Source organism: Scomber japonicus, chromosome 22 (genome assembly GCF_027409825.1).
Source record: "Scomber japonicus isolate fScoJap1 chromosome 22, fScoJap1.pri, whole genome shotgun sequence".
Lineage (NCBI taxonomy): Eukaryota > Metazoa > Chordata > Actinopteri > Scombriformes > Scombridae > Scomber > Scomber japonicus.
The window spans coordinates 17,129,932-17,154,670 of NC_070599.1; the positions used below are offsets into that span (position 1 = coordinate 17,129,932).

Here is a 24,739-nt window from a genome sequence, read left to right on the forward strand (position 1 = left end):
AAAAAAAAAAAAGAAAAAACACAAAAAAACACAAACAACGCCCTCTCTGCTTCTTTTTCTTCAACGGAGGAGAATTAAAACAGCAACTGCACGGAGACGAGGAGGAACGCTGCTCTCTAGAGGAGGTTAAACGCTACTTCTGGAAGACGGAGAAAGAACAGGAGAGGAGGAGGAGGAGGAGGAAGAGAGGGAGAGGAGGAACCGTCATTTCATTATAAACAAAATAAGTAATTAACGTTTTATTTCCGTGTAAACCGACGAGGACGACGAGGTGGCGGGGAAATGGCAGAAGTGTGTGGAAGACAACGCTGGCATCAAAGTGGACGAATTAAAGCGTGGTGGAGGCGGGCGAGGGGGCGACGTTGAGGAGCAGACCTCCTTAAATTTTTTTGAGGCGTGAGAAATCAGTCGCCAAGTGGGAGACTTCCTGTCTGCCGTTTCCTCCGTTACGTAGCGTCCCCCCCCACCCCCTCCCATCCCCCCCAACTCTCTCTCTGCAGTATTCCCCTGCGGCCGCTCGGCGCCTCAGCGTCGTCTGTCTCTGGGGTTGCTACGGCTACGGGATCGACGTCCGCTCCCGGCGCCCGTGGAGGGTCGTCTGGGTCGGTGGCCGCCATCCCTCCTCTTGTCTGCCTCACGGTCTCGGCCGCGCTCCCTCTCTCGGTCTCCGTCGGCGCCTCGTCCGGCTCCTCCACTGCTCGCCGTTACGCCGCCTTCCTTCTCGCGGGTTTTCAACCTCTCCTCTCTCTTCTCCTCCTCACGCTTTTTCTCCTCTTCTTGTTGCTCCTTGCGCCTGCGCTCGCGTTCCTTTTGCCGCTCGGTGCGGTCCAGAACCCTCTGCGCCGCCTGGAGGAGAAAAAACAGGATTTAGTCGCAGGAGATACGTTTAAACCGATGAGACTGATGTGGCTCAGTGTAACGGAGCGGTACCCACCTGCTCCTCAGTGAGGGGGAGCCAGTATATACACGGAGCCGCTTTGGTCTTCAGGAACAAGTCGTCAAGAAGCTTCGCTGGAGGTTCATCTCCCTTCTCTGTTAGTGAGCAAACACAAAAGGTTTTTTTAAACAACACAAACACGCAATGATGAAATTCACCGCTAAAGAGTACAGATGTGTTTATCGTCCTCATGTATCGTCCTATTCTGAGAATAAATACAGCTTGTGTGTTTGTCTTTTCTTCTAAAAATCACCATTTCAGAGTTTCACCCCTCACTCTGTTGATTCATGAACAGAAATAACTCTGATTGAAGCATTTTTCTGTAAGAGAAATGTGTTTTTTTTATTATTTGAGGGTTGATTAATCTTTGTTTTCTTCTTCCTTTTAAACTGGCTCCGGAGGGAACGTAAGGCAACGCAGCATTTTAAAGATTATAGCTATGATCATTTTCCAGGCTACTCAAACCCTCTTGTAGAAACTTCAGTAAATGATGACTAACAGAAAGAGACCAACACAAACTAAACATATGATACGGTCGACAGTCTTGTGCAGTTTTTGTATGTTTTTGTGATCTAATCAGCTGTTTGTTCCGCTCTGTTTCCTCTCTTTATCTCTTCCATCGTTCTCATCGCAGCAAGACATCTCACCCTTCTTATCAGTCTTCCTCTCCTTGCTCTTGCCCCTCTCCCTCCTCCTTCGCTCTCTGTCTCTGGATCGAGAGCGCCGCTCTTCCTCACCGGGTCTGGCGAACTCCCGAACCTTATCCCGGTCCCATTCCCGCTCTCCGCGGGCCCGCTCGCGGCGCTCCATCTCCCTCTCTCGCTCCGCCCACAGATCGCGCACTCCCACCACGCCTCGGTCTCGCTCGCGGTCTCGTTCCCTGTCCACGACTCTGTCCCGCTCGCGCTCTCTGTCCCGTTCGGGCATGAGTGGGGGCAGTCGGTTCTGGGGAACGCCGGGCTGTGGGACGTGGTCCTCTTCTTTCACTGGTTTCAGGATCCCTTTGTGAAAGTCAACCTGCAGGAAGATAAAAGAATAGAAATAAATTAATAAATACAGAGACACCAAACACAAAAACATCTGATAGTTTAATGTATAAAATGAGTTTGATGCTAACGAAGGCTCTGCTCTGAAAGGTCAGGAACTATTTTCCCAGTTCAAACAGAAAGCAAACATGGTCTGCCTACAGCTGAAAACAAATCCCCACCTGGATCACTAAGTATGTGGCTGCTCATCTGATATTGTTTCAAAAATAAACCTGTTAATATTTTATTAGTTTTTACTTTGAGCTTTGAACACCAGTATCTATGAGGGTTCTCTTATTTTATCTACTCACTTTAAGGTGAAGTTGACAACCCATAAAAACATCTTTAAAAAATGTTTGTAATGAAACAGTGCAGTAACATTTTCTTGCTCTACTAACAGTCTAATGATGACAAATCCTCTCTTTTTTGCCCCTCAGTATATTAAAAAATGAATCACTGAGAATGTATTTCATTCTGCAAAATGAGTGAATTCATCACACTCCCCCAACATGATGTTAAGCTGTTTTTAGGCTTTACCTCTTCCTGTTCACAGAAGTCCACGTTGAGGACTTTGGGATTGCTCTGAGGCCATTTGACTCCGTGGAGAGCAGCTCTGGTGGACACCGCCTCCTCTGTCGTAGCGTACTGGGAGAACAGGAGAAGATGAACAGCGTTATCTGACTGAAATGTTTGCAATTATAAATTGCATTCAAATCGTTAAAGTAGGTGAGTAAGCAAGGATGGAAACTGTCCAAAATACTTTAAAAAATGTATTATTTCAGGCATAGATTTAACAGGATAGATAGATTTTAAGGTATAGTAACAATGACAAGAATGTCTCTATTCATGTCTGAGCTCAGTGACTGTATTTTACGGTTTTAATATAAACTTTCAGCAGCATGCAAGAAATAAACTGTAATGGAAAAGTCTCAGAGATACTCCAACATTCAGGCCCTGTGTGCTCAAGTCTGTTTGATAGCTGTGGACAGGAGGATTCATTTATTGGTACTGACTGTGACGAAGCAGTGAGACTTGATCTTGTCGATCCAGAAGCCGTCTTCCACCATGCTGCCCGTCTGGTTCAGCAGCTCTTTGAGCTGGCCCAGCGTGAAGGGTCGTACCTGCGGGATCAGAGAGAAACATCCGGGTCAAACAGATCCATGGAAAATTCATCCTGTCCTTCCTGAGTCCACGCGGGATTAATGGGATTCATTTTTGACAACTTTAATCTGAATGACTTTGTAGATCCTGACTGTTCATGCAGGTCATAACAGGTCACAATTTCCACTCGTCCAACACAACACTAAAAAAAAAAAAAAAAAAAAAAAAAAAAACACCTCATTGAATTGACAAAGGTTTCTGTTGTACTTTGAGATTAACGCCACTGTTTATCAAACAGAATCTAACACGTCCTCAAACGGTCACAAGACAAGAGGATAAACTCTTAATTTAGGCAACAACATGTCTTTACTCTGGTGCCACCCTCAGGACAAAACTTTTTTCACCTTCTGGAGGTGAAAGTAAAAAAAAAAAAACAACCAAAAAAAAACAGGAAACAGCATTTGTTTGTACATTTTCAATCCGTCCAATTTACCAGGTTTATTTTCTGGTAAACAAAGTGATAACGAGCCTCACAGCTTTAAACTTTTAGTCTTGTGTGTGGACTGTGTGGCTCTGAGTGGGGATAGATATCTTGTACTCTTTGATCCGTGTCTAACTAGTCTAACCTTGATGACGCAGGTTTAAAAAAATCTGCAAAAGCCAGTCATTAAATGTGTGATGTCTCATCTTGTCAAAGTCTGTTTAGTCATGCAGTGCGCCCCCGACTTGAGGTGCTGCTTGACTGCCGCTCTAATACCTGGGTAAGAGTTCCTGACTCTAATTATGGGGATGATGATGATGATGTGGTTACAAACACAATGTGCCTCATTCATGAAAACACTTATATGGTACATTTAGAAACAAGGGATTTTTTCTCTAATGTCATTTTCGCTCCACATAGTTTTAGTCTTTGGGTACAAATTTGACCAAAAAACAAAAAACATGAGGAAACATTTGTATCTTATCTGCCACTCTCTGTATTTTATGACTTTTGATGCATTTATGATGATTTCAAAACTCACCAGATTGGTCACATGGATGATATTTGAGACTTTGCCACGAGGCGGCGAGGGCTGTTTGTTTGTGCGGACGGGGTCGTCGATGGTGACGGACACGCCAGACTTCTGCTGACTGATTGAGCGACGCACCAGACTGTCGCTGGGGGTGACTGGGGTAAAAAAAAAAAAAAAAAAAAAAAAAAAAGAGTGGAGAAAAGGTGAGGAAAAAAGGTGTGTTATATAATTAGAAGTGCCGCCAGAGGCATAATTGGCAGCAGGTAGATTTGTAACCAGCTATCAACAGCAATTAAAACCCAAACATTTTTCACCGAGGCATTTACCTTTCTTCGCTTCTCCTTCAACTTTGATAGACATCTGTGTTTCCGGGGCTTCCTCTGACACGCTGTTCTTCCTTTTGTCTTTGGAAGTCCTGCGCTGTTTCTCTCTCTCGGTTTTCTCCACTTCTTCCTCTTCGTTGGCCTGTCCATTCTCCTGGCCGTCACCCCCAGCGACCACCTGGGGAGGAAGTACAGTCGTGTGACACGCTTAAAGACACACTCGACAACAACATAGTTTCCCAAATTAGGCATCGAACATTACAGAAAGCTCAACTTGAGTTTGTTCTTCTGTTAGGGCGCACATTAAGAACACTTTAATTCCCTCTTCATAGTAATGATAAACTTTATTCATTGAGCACTATTCAAAATCCCACTTAGGTTTTTCACAAGGCTGCAAAATACACAAATCATAAAATAACTTTTTAAAATGAGATTAAATAAAAACTACTGAGTAAAAACCATTTAAATATAGGAGAAAAGTAAGAATAGACAAAACATTTAAAAGAGATAAAAGCAATTCAAGGAAACTCAGGAGAGGCTGTCCGATATAAGTAAGAAGCGACTTAAAAAAGATGGATGACAGGACGAAAGCGTCTCCTCACCTGTGTGACTGTGCGCCGGATCTTGAGGCCCTTGTCCTGGTCGCCCCGGTTGGCGTCCAGATTCTCCTCGTCCCCAGACAGCTGCAGCTCCTCTGGGTGCAGCTCCACCACGGCCTCCTGGCTGACTTTGATGTCTGGGATCAAAGACTGGAGGACAATAGGAAGTCACACACATACAGACGAACAATGACGGTAGGGATGAAAAGAAAAGGCAGACAGTCAGTGTGTAATTCATGTCAGAGGTTAAACCGTCAATCAGCTTTAACTAAATCCTCCTGGCACTCGTTGGATACCTGGTCCAGGTCCCTGTGCTGAGTCAGTACCTTCAGAGAGTCGGTGGTGATGCTGATGGATGGTTTCTTAGCGGTGACGGCCGTGCTGGAGCCCCATCGCCTCTTCCTCCCTGCTGCAGTCGCCGTCTCGGACTCTCCCGCTCCTCCTTCTGTGGTGGCCGGAGACGTCTTGCTGCCTGCGAGGAGGAGGCAAAAAATATATATAATTCAGAAGATGTAAAAATACATTCTTGAACAGATGATTGTTCTCAGCTGAACAGAAGTTTAGCGGCACGTCGTTGCATGCTTGAAACCACATGCAAAAATAAAGGTTTAAATAGTTCCACCAAACAATTACCAAAGTTGACGATTACTAATTGATGTTTACAGAGTTTATAAATGGAATTAGGAGATTAAATAACTTTCTGCAACTACATCACTATATTTGTTCATTCATAAAATATATTTTTCACATATTTTTACTTCTACCTACACATTAGTTAAATGCCCATGTGACTTAACTTTCAAGTAGTGTGCATAAATATTTCAGAAAGTAGGGATTTTTGTTTTAAATATATGAACAAATATTTTTATTTAGGCAGCAACAGGGTTTCCACTACACTTTAATATGAGGATAACACTCAAATTAACATCACGGACCAGGAAAAGTGTGAATTTATTTTACATATCTGCCACACTCATCTACTCTGAGAAGTCACTGGGCTACAGTCACTTTATACATACATTAACAGCAGGTAGAGATAAACCAACTAGTGCCATGAAGCAGGTAACGTATTAACATAAAACACATGGATTATAGTTTTTTTTCTTAAATGAATTTATTGTGGAGAATTTCACTGCTCATATAAACATGTATCACAATTCTCCATAAAAGAAACTCTTCACGTGTTTAGATGTGATCACTATAGTTGGCAAGATCTTAAGATTTGTGCTTTAAATGACATAACTTATCATATAAATAATTAAAAAACAGAGTTAAAAAGTGTTCAGTGTTGGGCTCTGTTTGTAGAGGTCATATAAAAAGAACTGAAGTCTAAGTCCTGCATATTCAGCATGTCATACAGCTCATTAAAAAGTCATTATTGTGAATTCGTATCCATTCTTATATAATTTTCAGATTCTTTTAAGCCAAAAACGTTAATTTACAGCTACGCAAATATATTTTGCATGTGGCATTTTAGATGCATCCAATAGGATGACAGTTCCAGGAGTTGAGAGGATTGTGCGGGAGTGACCTCTGTACTTACTGGTCAGGGATATCTTGCGAGCAGCGAAAGCCTTAGGAGTGGTGCTCTGGAAAAAGAGAGAGACAGAAAGAGAACATACAGAACCCCAGGGGTGTGGGGTGACATGAGAACCGAGAGTCCAGACCCAAACAGGCAACAACAGAGAGGAGGTGAAACAGGAACAGTGGAGGAAGGAGGGGAAGGGGTAGTTGGGGGAGGAGGAGGAGAGGGGTAAAGTAACAAGAGGCCTGGAGACTCCAATTGTACCACATTAAGGAGAGGGGGTTCTGCTGTGTCGATACAGAGAGACTCCAGACACATTTCCGCCTTCCACCTCTGCTCAAAGACACTGAGATAAATCATTAATCTAGTCTTTTGTGTGTGTGTGTGTGTGTGTGTGTGTGTGTGTGTGTGTGTGTGTGTGTGTGTGTGTGTGTAGTACAGGATGTGCATTAGGGACAAGAGGAGGCCTGTGTGAAACTCAAACTGGGTCGTATCTTAATGTGGTTTGTTATCAGGAGTCTGAGCGGGAGAAGGAGCCCAGCAGAGTCGATCCCGTCACTTTACAATACCGAGACATACAAGTGTTGTAACGCTGCTGCATTTATCCTTGCTTGTTGTACCATCTGGAACATTTCTGTGACCATTTAGCGTAAATAAAATGCAGTGTAGTTGAATCAAGTGTTGGATTTTTTATGAGTTCTTTAGTTCTGTGGAGCAGAGGTGGAAAACAGAGTGCAGAGAGCTCAGGGATCAGTCAGAACGAGTGTAGGTACTGCAGCTGAAATTTGCCTCGGAGATTAGTCAAATTAGACCATAGTGTTTAAAAAGTATGATGAGCTCCGTCATCTTGGTATCATAAATAAATGTCAAATTAAAACTGCAGTACGGCTCAAAAATTTGCAGTAAAATTACAACGAGGATCGAGTTAATTCCTCTTTTTAATGAACCAAAAAAGATTAGGAGAAAAGTCCTTTTTTAGTTTTTGTTTTTTTAACAAGGTATTCCTTTAAAAATGTAAACATTTTAAAAGAGAGGAATAATGACAAGTCATTTCCTGGTACCATTTGACACCTGAATCCTTACTGGCTCGACTACGGCCCAACCGCACGACAGTGTGTACTGTATCTAGGCAACAAGGATCCAATCAGAGTAGGCTGAGGAGTGAGGGCAGGGCTCGATATGAGTGTGCAGATTAGCCAGCTGACAGGAACTGATCACTGGATTGGACTTTTTGTCTTGAAGGGGGGGCTGTGGTGGGACTTTTTCTTGGTTGACACACAGAGTCTCATTTCAGTCTTTTTTGGGGGGAGCAAAGAGTTTCAAATTGTCTTGTGATGGATTGTGACGGGGCATGGGTGATGTATACTCTGTTAAAGTCTTTGATTTGTGAGTGAAAAAAAAATCCATTTTGTGATGCTGGGGTCGACAGTCTTTGACAAAACTGTCCATGTTCTCCGATATTAAGTCCTAAAAGCCTTTTAAGACACTCGGGTGTGTTTTAAATGTCACAACAACAACAACAACAGCAGCTTGTCCTGGAGGTTTCTGTTCACTGTCCAAGATATTTGTAGTCCTGAATTTAGCAGCTCTTGAGGTTTCCATTGCCATAAAATTAGCCGAATATAGGAAAAAAAGGAAGTCTTTAAATGGCAATGAAGGTGGAAAAAATAATCCAAATAATTTGTGTTCTTTTTGGCTCAATTACAATCCAGGGAAATAGATCAAATGAAGAAGACTGATGGATATCTTCTTGAGTGTATTCACTGACATGAATGCCTCCACACTCAAATCATACGAGATGAAAGGGCAGAGGAGTTGTGGGTGTAGCGGGTGAAGAGCTGGATGTAGAGATAAATACTGGTTGTCCATCCACCAGGTGCGGAGCAGACGCCGAATATCACAACCTCCCGGTGACACTCGAGTTCACTGACAGTGTGGCCGCAGGGTTGGTGAAGGTGAGGGCGATGATTTGCTGAGTGAATCCAGCTCTCTTGGCCCCTGAGTGTGAATGTTGAAAGTCATCGTGAACTGAACCCACAAAAACTGTCAATGCATTAATGTGTGTTGAATATCCATGGCAGTAAGTCCTTTAAGAGTGTAAGAGTTTGGTTGTATAGCTCGGTAACGGAAGTCCTTAAAAAAGCCGAGCAGCTCATCAAAGCAGGCGATGACCAATAAGTCCACATCGTAACGTCTCACACACACACACTCTCTTGGAGTGTGTTTAAAAGCTTTAAAAACCCCAGCAGTGATCTTGATGGAGCTCTGATCACTCTGTGGGTGACTGCAGTGGTCCTCCAGGTCATTACCCCACCCCACAGGCAGGGGGCAGTGTGGGACTGGAGGCAAAAATGAATCTCGAGGAGTTTCTTTCTGTCTTTTCTCTGAATGAATGACAAACTTGCATCTGGCTGTCGGAGGTTTGGGAGGATGACACTTGAAGGACTGTGCTCATCCTCAAAATGGCAGATGGAGGGGAAGGCGGTGGGGGGGCGGGTGGATTGAGAGAGGGAGAGTTGCACAACCTCCCTTGCTCTTCTCTTACCCCCCTCCATCATTCATCACCACCGCACACACAGTGCAGTGCAGTACAGTCCAGTCCGGTTCAGATCAGCGAGCAGGCTTCCAACCCCCTGAGGCTGGGTTACCATGACAACTGTGTGCTGCTGCAGTTACCATGGCTGCCGCTCATGCTGCTGCTGCTGCTGCTGTCGGGTGGTGGTCTGACTCGAGCCCCAGTTCCTGCTGGCTCAGCGTGTCACTGGAGGACTACGGGGGGGGAGGCAGCCTCTCAGGCTCAGGCTTTACTCAGTGCCATGGGGGTCGCAGACTCTGGGCCTAATTCAGGTACCAGCGACGCACTTGGGCATAGCGGGACAGGAGTTGTAGGAGTAGGAGGAGGAGTGGAGGAGGTGTTGGTGGTGGTGGTGGTAGTAGTAGTACGCAGCAGGTACCATTAGGGGCAATGGAAGAGGCATGGGCACCTTCATAACAAAGCAATCAATGGGGTTTTAAACAGCAGTCACACCATAAATATATATAGTGAGAGAGAGAGAGAGAGAGAAGCGTTCATGATGGGATACAAAAAGGCAAACGATGGAAAGTGAAAGGGATAAAAGAGGGGGAAGAAAGAGAGAGATAATAAAATGGAGAGAGAGAGAGAGAGAGAGAGAGAGATACGCAGTGTAAAAAGAAGCAAGCCAGAGGATGAAAACAGGGTGAAAGAAACAGCAAGAAACAAGCCCTGATGCATCTCTCTACACACACACACACACACATACACATATATACTGTCAGGGTCCATTACTCATGCAAACCCACAGAGGACACTAAAAAAAACCAACCGACACACACACACACACACACGCAAACACGCAAACACACATTGGAAAGAAAACAAAAAAACATGATGATAATAACTTCAATAGCACAGAAGCTCACCAGTAAATGTAATTACTCTAGATAAGAAAAGTCAAGAGCTCGGTGCTAGTAATGTAGCGTTATGTGAAACTGTGAGGGTTATAAAAGCTGCATTTAAACAAACAGCTTCATATTGAACTAACAGGGACTCTCTGATGTATAATTCAGTATTAAATGTGAATGTCTCTAATAACCTTATAATTATGCACTTTGAGATATGATGAATCTCGTCAACCCGACACACCATGTCCGAGTCAGTGATGAAACAGCGGTGTCGGCTAGCAGCTAACGTATTAAAATGGATGATGTCATCGAAGGCTAAATCGATGGCACCTCTGATGTTTCTACTTTCTCAACATACAGACAAGAAACAGAAATCCACAAAGCGCGTACGTCTCATTTAACTAACTATTACCCGTCCTCCCTTTAACATCGCTCTGCGGGACCCCAGACAAGACGAGTGGTGTGTGAGAGATCATCGGAAGTAAACTAGTTCATTATGAGTTATTAGTATTAGTTGAATTAAAAAACACAGATGGAAGGGATTAGTTCATTCCCATTTACCCCCAAGGACCCAACTCCAACTCAACCCCCCTGTTTTGTTTTGTTGTGTTCACCTACGAACATTTGCGAAAACGTCCCAATTCTGTAATCTGTTGAGCATTTAAGAGGATATAATAATCCAAAAAAGAATGTGTCCGCAGCTTCCAATGTCCCGGGGGGGGGGGGGGGGGTTGTGTTGGTTTTGAGTGACTCTCTCAATTTATGCTGCCAACTATAAAACATGCTTATATGTGAATGAGGATGCAGGTTAGTGGGAGACAGAACAAAGACCCTTAGGTGCACCCTCCCCACCCCTACCCCCACCCTCTCAGTGACCTTACCTCCTCCAGGCGACCTTCGTTGCTGTTGTTGTCCGGCTCAGCTCCGGAGGCCGGCTGCTGGGCCATGGAGCCCTCGGAGTCTGGTTCCACTTCGGTCACGGCGGCTGCGCTGGGCTCTGACACCTCGCTGTAGCAGGAGGAAGAAGAGAAGGGGAACACGGGAGAGGGAGAGAGAGAGAGAGAGAGAGAGAGAGAGAGAGAGAGAGAGAGAGAGAGAGAGAGAGAGAGAGAGAGAGAGAGAGAGAGAGAGAGAGAGAGAGAGAGAGAGAGAGAGAGAGAGAGAGAGAGAGAGAAAATGTGATTTTTATTGCATTGTATTTAAATTTAACACATGAAGGCTCCTTGTTTTAGAGGGCACTGATAATGACCGTCATTATACTCAATTACCATGATGACAGGGCCTGGCAGCACCTTCCATGTTACGCTGCCAAAAACGGATACCTAACAACATCTGAGCGGGTGCGACTGCTGCGCTCACCAGCAGATGGACAGACAAACCAACCGGCATCTTTACTTTCCCATCAGATTTTATTACACTGTAACACTTTGCTCAGGTTAAAGTTTATACCTGAAAACACCAGTTAACTGCTAATCATCCTTGATTGACAGGAGATTATTGTCAAACTGAATTTCACGTCTTCATTACATATCTTTGTCACAAGTGGTTAACTACATTTAAAGGATCATTACAAAAAATATGACATATCGATACAGGAAGGTTTTTACTCTTTATTGTTTGTATCTGCCCCCAAAAATCAAGTAATGGCCGGGCGCTAATATTTAACTCAAGAAAATGAAGTCTTCATTCTCATTTATGGTGGCTGGATCAATGATGATATAAATCAAACTCCAAATTAATGATCAGAAAAATGATCTGGAACTGTTTTGTTAATTTAAGTGTTTTTTCCAGCAAAAATGCCAAAAACACCGTTACTGCTTCTAAATTGTGAGGATTTGCTGCTTTTCTTTTTCTTATAATAGATTTCATATCTTTAGCCTTTAGTGTGTGTTGGTCAAACAATGTTACCTGTAGAAGTCATTAATCGTTATAATCTAACATTTTATCCCCCGAGCGATTAATCACAAATGAGCATCTTTAGCTGCAGCCTTCATTGAACTCAATCCAGACGCTGCCTTTGAGCTCAGCTTTTAGCGAGCAGTCGATGCGAGTGTTGAGTCTGAGAGGAGAGACAAAACGATGTGCGGGACGAGAAATAGGAAAACACTGCAGGAGTCAGAGGAAGGGTGCCGGAGGCCGGTGATCTGGGTCACTCACGCTATAAATAACTCACCAGCTAACTGACACCCAGGGTCACAAACACTCCTCAAACGAACTTGTAGTCTAAGACACACAGCTGACAGCGCGTGCGTGTGTGTGTGTGTGTGTGTGTGTGTGATCTTCATCTGATCCGTGCTGGGTCATTATTGAAGAAAAAAAAAAAGAACTCCACCTCTAATTCAGCTAAAGATGGTCGTGCTTTGTAGCTGCTATGAGTCAGACCTCACACAGCCAAACGTTTCTTTAGATGTGCTTTTACTTTATTTTATCTTCTATATCAAAGACAGAATCAAACCAAGCAGAGGCAATTAATATATTTTTAGCTACACCCCGTCTTCCCCTTACCTGCGCTATCAAAAACCTCCTCCGCTACCTCCGTGTGATGACACAGACACCCAGGCGGCGGCACCCTGTAGGTGGGAGAATCACATCCACTAGCATTCCCCTCTCTCTCTCTCTCTCTCTCCATCACACAGCACCTTCGCCTCTACTGTTTGATTCATTGCGGTTATTTCTTTGTTTTTTTGTGTCTTTTAGATTGCGCTCCGTAATTAGCATTTGAATGGAAATGGAGATGAATAATTCATTTTAAAAAGTGCTTTCATTTCCATCAAAAAAAAAAAACTACACTGATCTCTACAGCATGTTTGTATGTTTTGTCTCTGCTTCAGTATAAAATGTTTCATAATTTATTGCATAAAAGTTGTATATACATCTGTGGCCGAAATATGTAAGTAGTCCATGCTAACTGCTGATCACCCAAATAGGGCGCTGACTCAAAGATTGATGTGTTTAGGTGTCCAATTTGACCCCTAGAGGTATCTCTCTGACTAAAACACTGAGTCACTTCCAACAAAAAAATAAATAAATAAATAAAATAATAATAATAAAAATCAATGTCTTTTGTTTTAAACTAGTTAATTAAACCCATGCCCTCCCTTTCGTTTTCAAGGAAGGTATCATCTTGCTGGTAATTACTCACGCGGTCTCACTCGCCAGCTCAGACAGTCTCAATCTCAGCTTTTACCTTTCTCTGTGACATGTAAAAAGCGGCCACTGGCAGAGGTCCACGACGTCTTTAAAAAAAATAAAAAAGGGACAAGGAGGGAAGGGACTGTAACGCACTGAAATCTACCCAGAGGGTTACGAGAGCTGGTTCAACCTTTTTCTCTGGAGATTAGTCACTGGCACCGAATACGTGTAGGCAGGACAGCATTTACCCCTCCTCCACACACACACACCACTCTGAGTCTTCTCCTCATTTGGCCAAGGTGTGGATGTCGATGTCAATTGTGTGTCTGTGTCTGTGTGTGTGTGTGTGTGTGTGGGACTCATGGGTAGGACTGTAGGAGCACCTGCATAGACTATAAAGCGAGGCAGATGTCAACTACAAATATAACCCCCTTAGGATCAGGAGCAAGGGGTGGGAAAAGGCCATGATGCCAAGGTGATGTAATGATCACTGAGATAGAAAGAGAGAGTGAATAACTGCGTCTGTATATTGAAGCCACTTTGATCTACATCTAAAAACTTTATATTGATATCATGAGACTGAAGGAGAGATCAAACTTGAGGAGGATGATCAAAATCTGTGAAATGCATAATGCAGAAAGTGGCCGATAATGTCTCAATCAACCATAAAAACAGACCATTAAAAAAAAACAACATCACCACACTGTCACCGATCAAATCAGACATGTAGTCAGGCTCCCAAAAGGGACGATGAGAGGAGTGTGAGTGCCGGTGCCAGCTGGGAGAATTATATCACACCATAAGGGCCCACTCACACTGACTGTACAGCTAACAGATGTCTGCTTTAATGATCTCCCTTGACTACAGTGAGATCATTAAGAGCTACAGCCACACAAAACCCAAAAATAAATAAATAAAAAAATACAAATACTGTGGGGCTGGCCAACAAGATGCAGCACACTGTGGTCCAATTTAATAGAAAACAAATTGAGGATGTGTCTATTTGGGGATAAAAGAGAGGGTTAAAATTACATTCTAGGTTAAAAATCCCATGATAGGATATGTTAAGGTCAGAAGGAAGGAGAGGGAGGGAGAAGGAGAGAGAGAGAGGAGGGGTAGAAATCACTGCCTGCATGATTTACGCCAGTACACCATTAAACCTGAGCTTATCATTTATTCATCAGTGTATTCTTTAAATGTAAAAGCTATTTTAAGCTCTTATCAAAGCAGGGAGACCCCCCTTCCCCCCTCCCCCCTGTACCTCTCCTCCTCCTCCTCCTCACCCCACCAAAAAAAAAAAAAAAGCACCCAACAAAAGCCTCTCACTCACTGCGGTCCCCACCCCAAGTCCTCCTCACATGTAACATGACCAGGCCGGTATGTGAACCGGCATGACATGATATTTAACGAGCAGGGGACACCGGGACTGATGTACCCCCCTCCCCTCCCTCCCTCCGGTTGCTTTCTAGATAAGAGGTGTGAAAGTACATTCACCAACCTGAAACCTACTGTCGCCCTCTGGCTCACTCTTACCCGTTTTTGTTGCCTTCGGACAGCATTGTGGCCGGCCCCGGGACGGAGGGAACCCCCAGCGGATGGAGAGTCACCGGTTATCGGTAGAGGTTGAGCCGGTCAGGCGTGGCTGGAAACCGGGGACGCGAGTTTTTTTAAATATAAAAATAATACGATAAAAAATAAACGCCGGCCGTGGTTGATCCTGCTTGCTGGTTAGCCGATCACTGCGTCGCTATCAGGGATGCAATGCATGCATGGCGGCCATGTTGGCTCAAGAAACCAGCGTCAAGTGAGCCGGAGTGCAGCAAACTACCTTCCGGTTTAAGGATTTTTCAACATTAAAGCACTCATAAAACGAGAAGAAATGGTGACTCCGAGTGAGCTGAAACGCGGAGTGCTGCCAGCAAGGAGAGGAAATTACACGGGGAAAAAAGCAAAAAAAGGGGGCAAGGCGAACAAGGACCCCTTACACCCCCTCCCAAGAGAAAAGAGCCACGCTGGTTGTAGGGCTGCCGCATCAAACGCCTGACAAGAAATACAACCTGCTATTATTAACTTAGGAGCACCGAGTTTACAACCCATTCAGGCTCAAGAGCAAATGGAGGTATGCTGCTGTCATTTCCATCAACACTATTTGTTTCCCTAAGCTGTAGACATGTTTTACTGTCTTTAAATTATGTCAAATAATCCTCAAGGCATATATAATTTTAACAGCCTCAATTAAAACATCACAACTCAAGCAACAAACTACAGTGTAACAGGACTTCATATTATGAAAATCCAACTTATTAGAGCTGATAAATTAAATAAAGATCAGCTGATCCACCAAAATATTCAGACATGCTGCTGTTGTAATATTATATACTGTATAAATGTGATTAGGCAATCTAGTGGCCTAACAAAAACCTCCTCATATCCTTTATAATTTGTTATTCTCTATGAAAAGATGGATATTTTTGGTGGGTTTTGTCAGCTACAGTACAACTGAAATTAAAATATACACGTTAAACACACCTGTTTAAGATGATTGAGCCCCAGTATCGCTGCTTGCCACTTTCATCCAAACAGCAAAGTGTGAAATCGATCATTTGTGGTGAATACACACACACACATATATACAGACAGATAAAGACTTCCATTTTTAAGTGTCGTTGAGGTGAATTTTCTCCTTAAATAAGATTGTGTGAATCTTATTTCCTTCATGTGTTTTCTGTATCGGCCGCTGTGTGTCGATTCAGGGAGGCTCGTGTTCTCTCGGTAGTTTCCGGCCTCCCTCTCCTCCGGTATTTTCTGAGAACTGTTCATTTCAAACAACTTTACACTTAACACTGCACTTCCTCGGGTCCTCAGCAACAAATCCGCCAAGTATGAAGGTGATCAGATGAACGGTTGTTATGAAAATCGTGGCCGCCAGATAGGAGAGGTTCAAGATCAGCTTTTAATCACACCTTTAATATTTCTCACTCAAACAAAACTTCACACTCAATGCTTCACTTTGTCAACAACGCACCCACCTAGTGTGAAGTAGGTAAGATAAATAGTTCTCGAGATATGCAAAGACAATATAGACATACATAAAGAGAGTCCCCGCCTTATAGTTCAATATATGAAAGATTTCTTGATATAAAAATGCAAAGTGTGGAGGGTTAGGATCATAATTTTAAGAAAATATATTATCTACAAAGTCCTAAGAATGTCTCACATCACATTACAGAATAACACACATCACAAAGTAATGATCTGAGACAGAAAGCAAGGAGGTGGTGTGTTCAGATGCAAATTAATAATGACTTTTTTTGCTGGTGTAACTTTTCAACTTCGGCCACAAATGATTTGAAGACCTGATTTCACTGGACAAAGAGGTTATTTGTACTTAAAGTGAATGTTACTGACCTTTTTTTGAGGTGTTCTTTCTCTGCCCCTTTACTCAGCTTCGTCTTTTTCTCATCATCTGGCTCTCGTCCCTGGTCAGTTTTCTGTGAGATGATTGAAAATAAAACACATTAAAAGGCAATATGTAAGTGTGTGTGTAATGTCAGTGATTGACATGATTCCCCAGATTAAATTTAATATTTAGAAACATTGTATTCCATCACCACTTGGACATTCTTGCCATAATCCTTTAATATATTCTCTCAAAATGGATTAAAAGAAGTGATATTATGCTCGTTCCACACATTAAAAAAAAAAAAAATTGACCAAAAAAAGGCATCACTGACCCAAAATTGAATGTCAGTATAAGTCATAAAAAAGCTAATTGTCTTTTAAATGCACAGCAGAAATCTTAAAAAAGAAGCCAATCTTCTGGAATAATCTGACTTGTATATTGTAAAAACAAATGTTAATATTTTTACTCGTGCTCAAACACTGGTGCATCAACATTAGCGTGGCACGACATCGGGTTTACAAACAGTACAGCTCGCAGATCTTGATCACTGACCTTCAGCTGCCTGGCAGGACGAGGCTTCTCCCCGGCGGAGGAAGACGATTGAGATGAGCGTGATGAAGAGTCGGATTTGGAGTCGGAATCAGATGAGGAACCTGAATCTTGGGCCTTGGTCTTAGCCATCAGTTCTCTGTTGGCCGCCTGCTGTCTCTTCTCCCGCTCTTCCTCCAGCTGTCTTTTCTTTCTTCTCTCCTCCTCTTCCTCGAGTCGTTTCCTCTCCTTTTCCTTCTCCTCTTCCAAACGCTTCTTCTCTCTCTCCCTCTCCTCTTTCTTTCGTTCTTCCTCCTGCTCTTTCTGTCGTTCCCTCTCTCTCTTCTCCGCCAGTCGCCTCTCTTCCTCCAGCTCTTTGTTCTCTTGTTGCTTCTTTCTCTCCAGTATTTGCAGCTGAGATTCAGTGGGTCTGGTGGCTGCCACTGAGATGACAGACCCGGTACTGGAGTGTGCGGCCTCTCCGGACACGGTCACAGCTGAGGTGGTCTCGCCTGCCCGGAAAGCCCCCTCTGATTCCATCTTGTGGACCAGCAGAGAAAGGGGTCCTGGTCTGCGCTTCACAGGGGGCTCAGGACTGCTGGAACCGGAGCTGGATTCAGAGTCCTGCCTCTGCATGGTGGAAGGTGGGACAGCTGCAGCCCTTGGGTCTTCTCCCTCCTGGTTGTCTGGGGGGCTCTGCTTGGGAGTGTCGGGGAGGGGGAACAGGTTGGGTGGTGGAGAGGGAGGAGGAGTGGGGTGGCGCAGCTGCATCGGGGTCTCGAGTACCTGCGGTGGTGGGATGTGCTGCGGAGGCTGAAGCTTGCGTTTGGATCTTGCGCTTGCCGCTGGGCCACTAGGGGGCATCTGTTGCGGTGGTGGAGGAACTCTGTTGCCTCTTCGTGACCCGCCGGGACCGGGACCAGGCCCCCAATCATCATCATCCTCGCTCTCGTCATCACCGTCGTCATCTTCATTGCTGTCCTCCTGGACACGACCTCCTGATACGACGCCGGCTGATCGGCTGAGGTGGAGGACAGGATGGGCTGAGCCGGGTTCACTGGGTGCGGTGCCCTCCTTCTCTTGGGCTCGGGACACGGCAGGGGGCAGCCCCTGGCGGTCCGGCTGGCCCAGGACGCGCACTGACAGGGAGGCTACGGCGCGGGGAGGAGACGGGGCCGGTGGCTCCTTGTGTCCTTGATGAAAGGAGGCTCGCTGCGTGGTTGGAGCAGGACCCACATCAGGCCCACTTGCCATCTTCCCATGACCCATCATTGATCCTCCTCCCCTCTCCTCCGTCCTGGTGAGTGGGGGCTGAGAGATTTTGGGATGATGCTGCCGGGGCACAAAAAAAATTGAATCAGTCTGTGAGAAAATATGATGCCCTTGAGATAACTACATGTGTTCTGTTTTAATGTCCATGTAGTAAAAAAGTATTTCAGATTTTTACGACAGTTTACGACGAACATTGCAAAAAACGTCTCAATTTTGCGTTTTAAGTAGAAGATTGAAGGAGATGAAACATATGATCAATGTGTAGCAGCTTAAATGTTTCCTGAAGGAGAAGTTCTTAGTTCTTCCTCATTGAAAGATACTGACCTTGTCAGGATAAGAAGCGCTCTCATTGTCCTCTGAGTGATCTTCATCCTCTTCCGGCACTGCTGGGCTTTCTGTTAGAGGGAGACATGTAAGGTTGGTATATATAGAAGAGATATATAGAACTTAATTTGAGCTGTAATGCATGATTCCCAAACTTTTCAATGTCCTAAATTTAGCTTCAGTCAGTTGATATTATAAAAACATTTATGAGCACGTTGATAGAACATTTACATGAAACTAAATGAGTACAAATGTTTGAAGTACACAAATTAACAAGACTGCTGAAGGAGAAGGAGAAAGAGAAAGAGAAAGAGAGAATGTCCAGTTCTTTCTTTCATGTGGCAGACACATTCTCATCTGATTCATGACTGTGGTGTTTATACTGTGTCGTTGTGTTTATGTGTGTGTTGTACCATCAGCCTCTTCCTCTTGCTGGGCCTCTCTCTCAAGTCTCTGTCGAAGGAGCTCCTGCTGCTTGGCCAGGTACTGTTTTATGAAGCTATTCTGGCTCATCTCCTCCCCTATCTTCAAGACAAAACAGTACACAAAAAACACTTTATAACAATCTACATGCTGTAAGCAAAAAGCAAAGGAGTCGTGTTTCTCTACAAAGCCCAAAATAACCAAACCTTTGTTGTTGAATGAGAGACAAATTAACTCATCTTCAAAAATGTCCTCTTACCTGAGAGTTGGGCTGCAGCCCACTGTGAGAGGAGGACGACTTCTGCAGGTTTTCAAGCATCAGAGCCTGCAGGGAACAAGGAATGGGATTTATTTTAAATTAATAAATTATATCACATCGCGTCTCATATGTACAATTTTACTTAATATTTTTATTTATTTACCGGCTACTTCAGTGACTCAATTATAAAACCTGCTTTGTCTTATAAAACAGTGATTTTGAATATTTAATGAAAAATGGGGTCACATACTTGAAAACAACAAAAAAGATAACTCACTAAATGAATACAAAATAAAATCCAGTATAGGCAACATACTGAAAACACTGAAATACTCCAGCAGGTTTTTTACAAAGGCACACAGCTACTTCACTATTAATCAGAATGAAAAAGGGATGAACACTCAGATTTCAAATACTCGGTTATATATTACTCAGTTTGTATGGAGTGATATCAAATTGCATCTTTATTCAAATTAAATACATAAAATGAATATTACTTATTAGGGCTGGGCGATATATCGAGTATACTCGATGTATCGCGGCTTGTTCTCTGTGGGATGTAGAAAATGACTATATCGTGAATACTCGAGTATACATTCAATTTACACGCAGTTTGTTTTTAGTCGCGGCCCGTTGAACTACAGGTCTCTCACTCTCATCTCTCCGCACAGAGAGATAAAACAAGCGCACCTAGTTACGTACATCACATTCTGTTGTGCGTGCAACGTCATATGCCCGGTAGCATGTAGCAGCAGTAGCAGCGATCTCAGGTCGCGGGAGCAGCAGGTGATATGGACAAGTGGAGGAGGGAGATTTAATTCCCAAAAAAACAATTCAGGATCCATCATCTGGCGGTGGTTTGGGTACAAGAGGGAGGACGTTGAACAACAAACCGTAATATGTAAAGTATGCCATAAAAGCGTCACCACAAAAGCTGGTAGTACAACAAAGTTATATCACCATGTGTGCTTGAAATTCTGCAAGAGCACATCTCCGGCCAGTGACATATTGAAGAAAGTGCCGAAGCAACCAGCACTGACGCAACTGAGTCTGGCGTCTTCTTTTTCCAGAACAGCAATACGACTAAAATAGTCAAAAACAGAAGGAGATAACGTCCGCAGTAACACACCACACAGAGAAAGACATGGCCCCAGTGTGTGTGGTTAAAAGCCCGGTTTCAGAAAGATCATCGACACACTTGATATAATCTACCTAGCAGAGACAGCTCTACCTTTATATCCTAGTGGCATTATGCACAAAATGTGCACTTTAATTTAGTGTTATTTTGATATGTCATATTAGTTACATCATGCATAAAAGACACTTTATTTGTTTTGAAATGACATGTTTGTGCCACTGCTTAATAACTCTTTAATAAATACAGTTTTGATGAATTTGTTTAGTTGTGATTTACGCTTTTGGCATGAATGTTTAAAATCAGCATATATTAATGTAGTATGAACAATGTTTTAATGTAGAATCATCATACTGACATAATTGTATGCATCAAAGTGTTAATTCAAGGCTAAGGCAAAATATCGAGATATATATCGTGTATCGTGACATGGCTTAAAAATATCGGGATATTAGTAAAAGGCCATATCGCCCAGCCCTATTACTTATTCATCTGTGCTTCCTCTTTCAAAAATCTAAGTGCAAAGTTTCATGAGCAACATGTCTAGTGAGAGCACCACTACCTAAACGTGCCGCCCCAGCACAGCCTCATTTACACATGATTTCAATCTAATATCAGCCACACTCTGGCCCAATACAGACAAGTGTTTTGAATATATGAAAATCATGAAAAAGAAACCTGAGAGATGTCGGGGACGCTCCACTGTGATTTTATTACTTACTACACTCCCTGGATTTTTCATCAGCTAATGTATAATTTACTGTAGCATTATATTTTAACCTTAAATATGTTTTGCATTGTGACATACAGTGTTTCAGTGTATTTAAGTGTAATTAATATTTTCCCAATTAATCATTTGTTAAGAAAAATGAAGTGAAAAGAGTCCATTGAAATGACCTAAAGCGCAACATATGACTAAATGTTCCAAAGATATTCAATTTGTTCTCATGTAAGACGAAGAAAACTAGGAAATTGTTACAAGATTGTTTAGAGTTTTTTTTTTATATTATAACAAGTGTAATTAATCAACATAAGATAAGCTGTATCTTTATTTATCCCCCTTGAGAGAAATTCAAATTCACACAGCAGTACAGTGGAGAAGGTAGCAGAGTAAGGGTGAAAGTGATAAAATAACTGAAATAAAATAAAATACTATATACAGTAAACAATCTCTATAAATGTAAATAAATCTGCAATTTATAAATGTGTAATATGCAGAAGCTCCTGAGATTAATTTTATTCCTGCAGTGAGCAGAAGGCTTTGAAACAGTACTTCCATCTTTAACTTTTTAACCTTATATCGGGCATATAACTTAATTTGGTAATTTCCGTAAACATCCAAAACAGCCTCCCCATGCCTCGCTGTGAGGTTGTAGAACCATGTGGATTTTATATATGTAGACTTATTGGAAAATGGTTTATCCTATACCAGGGAGGAAGCATATATAGTAACTTCATAGTCCATGATTTGCAACATAAACATGAAACATTTAGAAAAGTTTGAAAATGTAATGTGTGTATTTCAATTAGTACTAGTGCTTACATCATTAACTTTTTAAAATACAAATATACAAATAAGTTCCTGCGATCAAGGATGAAAGTGATCAAATGAGTGAAATAAATAATACTATATGGTAATAACAATCTAGGTGTAAATACATGTGCAATATGCAGAAGTTCCTGAGATACAGATGCTTTCATATTTAACTTTTTTAAATAAAAACAAATAATGACGATAGGCTTCATGACATGTATACAAAATTAAGAGCAACCTATTTTTTCTTCAAATAAAAAGTTTAATAATAAAAAATAAAAATAAAAAATATACAAACAACATATAAGTGAAGAGTTAACTGGGAAACAGTGCTTACATCATTAACTTTTATAATGATGTGAATTCTTCTTTCTTTATTTTTTAATTAATTCTTCTCTCCATATCTGGTTTGACGAGAAGACTTCATGACATGTATACAAAATTAAGGGCAACCTATTTTTTCTTCAAATAAAAAGTTTAATAATAAAAAAATAAAAATAAAAATATAGAAACAACATACAAGTGAAAAGTTATATGAGATTTTAGTTAATTAAATGATTAAAATATAATCTAATCTGAGGCATTATTTTGAATGTCTGGTCACATGTTAAGATCTAAAACCCTGGATCCGGATTTGACACACACGGCTGTTTATAGGCTGAACGTCTTCTGCAAAACAATCCTAACCGCACGTAAAAAAATCAAGTTTTACGCAAAAAAAATAAAAAAATTGCGCGCAATAGTAAAGCGTTTAAAATTGTGTTTACGTTCCGAAGCGCGCCGCCGTCACCTCCCAACACACACACATACACGCGCGCGCATAGGGAGTGAGCGCGTTCACGGTGTTGTACTGTACACTATGTGCGGCTCTGCTCGCTTTACACTCAGCTTAGGCCTCGACTTGACAGGTGCACACTCTTCAACTGTGAGCAACACGGCGCACCAAAGTAGTTACACTCGGTCGCGGTAGTCGGTCAACTACAAGTAACCGCAAACAGAAAGAGTTGTTTATGCATAATATAATATAACGTGTACCGGAGGGAGGTTTATGTATTCCCGCTTCCGAGCCCACACACACACACACACACACACACACCGTTACAACGGCCTCTAATGTTAACTGCCCCCCCGCCAACCCCCGCCTCTCGCCTCCTGTTAAACTTAGCCAGACTCGACACAGGCGTCCGTAACAAAACGCAGGAACAAAACTCACCCCTTTCAGTCGCTTAATGAGTGTGTTTTTCTGCCCGCTTTTCGGCAGGTTTCTTTGCTCCAAGGCGGTTTTTAAATCCGCGACTCGGAGCGATTGTAGAGGTTTTCCATCAAGCGTAATATCTTCGTCCGCCATTTTGCTCCCCTTCGCTTGTGTAAACTCCGGCGAGCGTCGCTACGGCTGCTGCTCGGCGTCACCACTCGGTAGTTTCCGGAAACGCTCGGGCTCGGCCGAATCACAATGACAGCTCTGTGGCAGTTTTTAACGTCAGTGTGACAATTTCAACGCTAGTCGCACTCATTTATCAAACTTTATTTAAAATGTTAACCCTTAAACAGCCAGGAGTGGAAAATGAGATGTTTGTAAAACATTTCCACAAATAATTTTAAAAATATTTTGGATTTCATGAGTCTCCACCAGGAAACGTTGCCCCAATTATTATTATTATTATTATTTTTTTAAAGTACATGTGTATCTCCTGGTGCATGTTGCCTGTTTTAGGGTTAAAATTATTTATCCCATATATCGTGTTTAACTAATCGTGTAATTTTACTACCCGCTCCCCAGTCTCATCCTGCAGATAAAAACACATACTGCAATACTCAATAATCCACACACATTTTTTGCATAACTGTAAAAGATGTATTTGTGCATTCTCAGGAATACAAGACAGACATCAAATGTAGTGTTTAAAAGTAAAGAGATGTAGGTCTGTAGGAGAAAAATGTCAAAACAGATTCACTTCCCAGCAAATATGGATAACTGACTCAGATAAGTTCACGTAGTGTAGAAAACTGTCATACAAAAGTAAACACAGCCATATATAATACCTGTAACTTACCATAACTCCCCCCCCCCCCCCTCCAAAAAAACAAAAACATTTTTGTTCAGTATAAATCACCTAGTAAAATCTCCCCTGGTGAAGGATGTGTATATGGAACATTTAAGCAACTTAAAGCTATGAAAACTGGAAAGCAGAGAACATAAAAAATATTGACAATAATAAATATATAGCTAAAGGTTATTTGCGATCATGTCTCTTCACACGTACAAACTGTATAAAGCCTGTTTTAGGCAGGCAGGTATTCATTAATACTTCAAACCCCCACAAGGTGACACTGCAGCAGAGAAAATGGGACAGCAGGGAGGTATTCCTCAAAGCATGATTTAAACTGTAAATGATTATGCTATACCCAGATGATACTGATTTGCATCTAAAAAAAAAAAACAACAAAAAAACTTCAGTATTAGATTAAGTAATATGATTGAAGACACAAGATAGATTCTAACACTTAAAGTATTATTATCTAACTTTGTTGAGCACCACTAGATTTGTAGTGTAAACTTTCTTTTTTTTATTATTTTTAAACAGCTGTTTTAGTGTATATATGTTCCACCCAAGCTTCATGCTGAGCATCTTTAGTGTGTTTTTAGTGTTTTAGCAAAGAACAACATATTTCATCTCCAGAATCAAAAGTAGGCAGAGGTCAGATAGAAATATAATAATCTGAGATGGACAACAGGTGTTAGCTCAAACCAAAAAAGGACATAATTTCACTTCACAGCTGCT

At 42.3% G+C, this 24,739-nt stretch overlaps 1 protein-coding gene across 1 annotated transcript; it reads right to left on the bottom strand.

Moving 5' to 3' along the window:
• Nucleotides 1–473: 473 nt before the first annotated feature.
• acin1b (apoptotic chromatin condensation inducer 1b) lies at nt 474–23,334 on the bottom strand. The gene is made up of 17 exons (XM_053343596.1): nt 23,170–23,334; nt 19,288–19,353; nt 19,019–19,130; nt 18,606–18,676; nt 17,034–18,341; nt 16,487–16,569; nt 10,828–10,954; nt 6,542–6,587; nt 5,325–5,470; nt 5,002–5,148; nt 4,403–4,577; nt 4,086–4,231; nt 2,976–3,083; nt 2,500–2,607; nt 1,585–1,954; nt 935–1,032; nt 474–846 (listed from the first exon to the last, which is right to left on the bottom strand). Exons 1-17 carry the CDS (start codon nt 23,302–23,304, stop codon nt 526–528), a joined length of 3,567 nt encoding a protein of 1,188 aa, XP_053199571.1. The 5' UTR covers nt 23,305–23,334; the 3' UTR covers nt 474–525.
• Between the last annotated feature and the right edge of the window lie 1,405 nt (nt 23,335–24,739).

What these genes read in the sequence shown, in the direction of transcription:
- acin1b (XM_053343596.1), bottom strand. Translation starts at nt 23,304, where the DNA reads ATGGCGGACGAAGATATTACGCTTGATGGAAAACCTCTACAATCGCTC. An exon ending in TCCGGCGCACAGTCACACAG is followed by an intron (nt 4,578 to 5,001) that starts GTGAGGAGACGC and finishes CTTCCTCCCCAG; the next exon opens with GTGGTCGCTGGGGGTGACGG. An exon ending in ACTTCTGTGAACAGGAAGAG is followed by an intron (nt 1,955 to 2,499) that starts GTAAAGCCTAAA and finishes ATCTTCCTGCAG; the next exon opens with GTTGACTTTCACAAAGGGAT.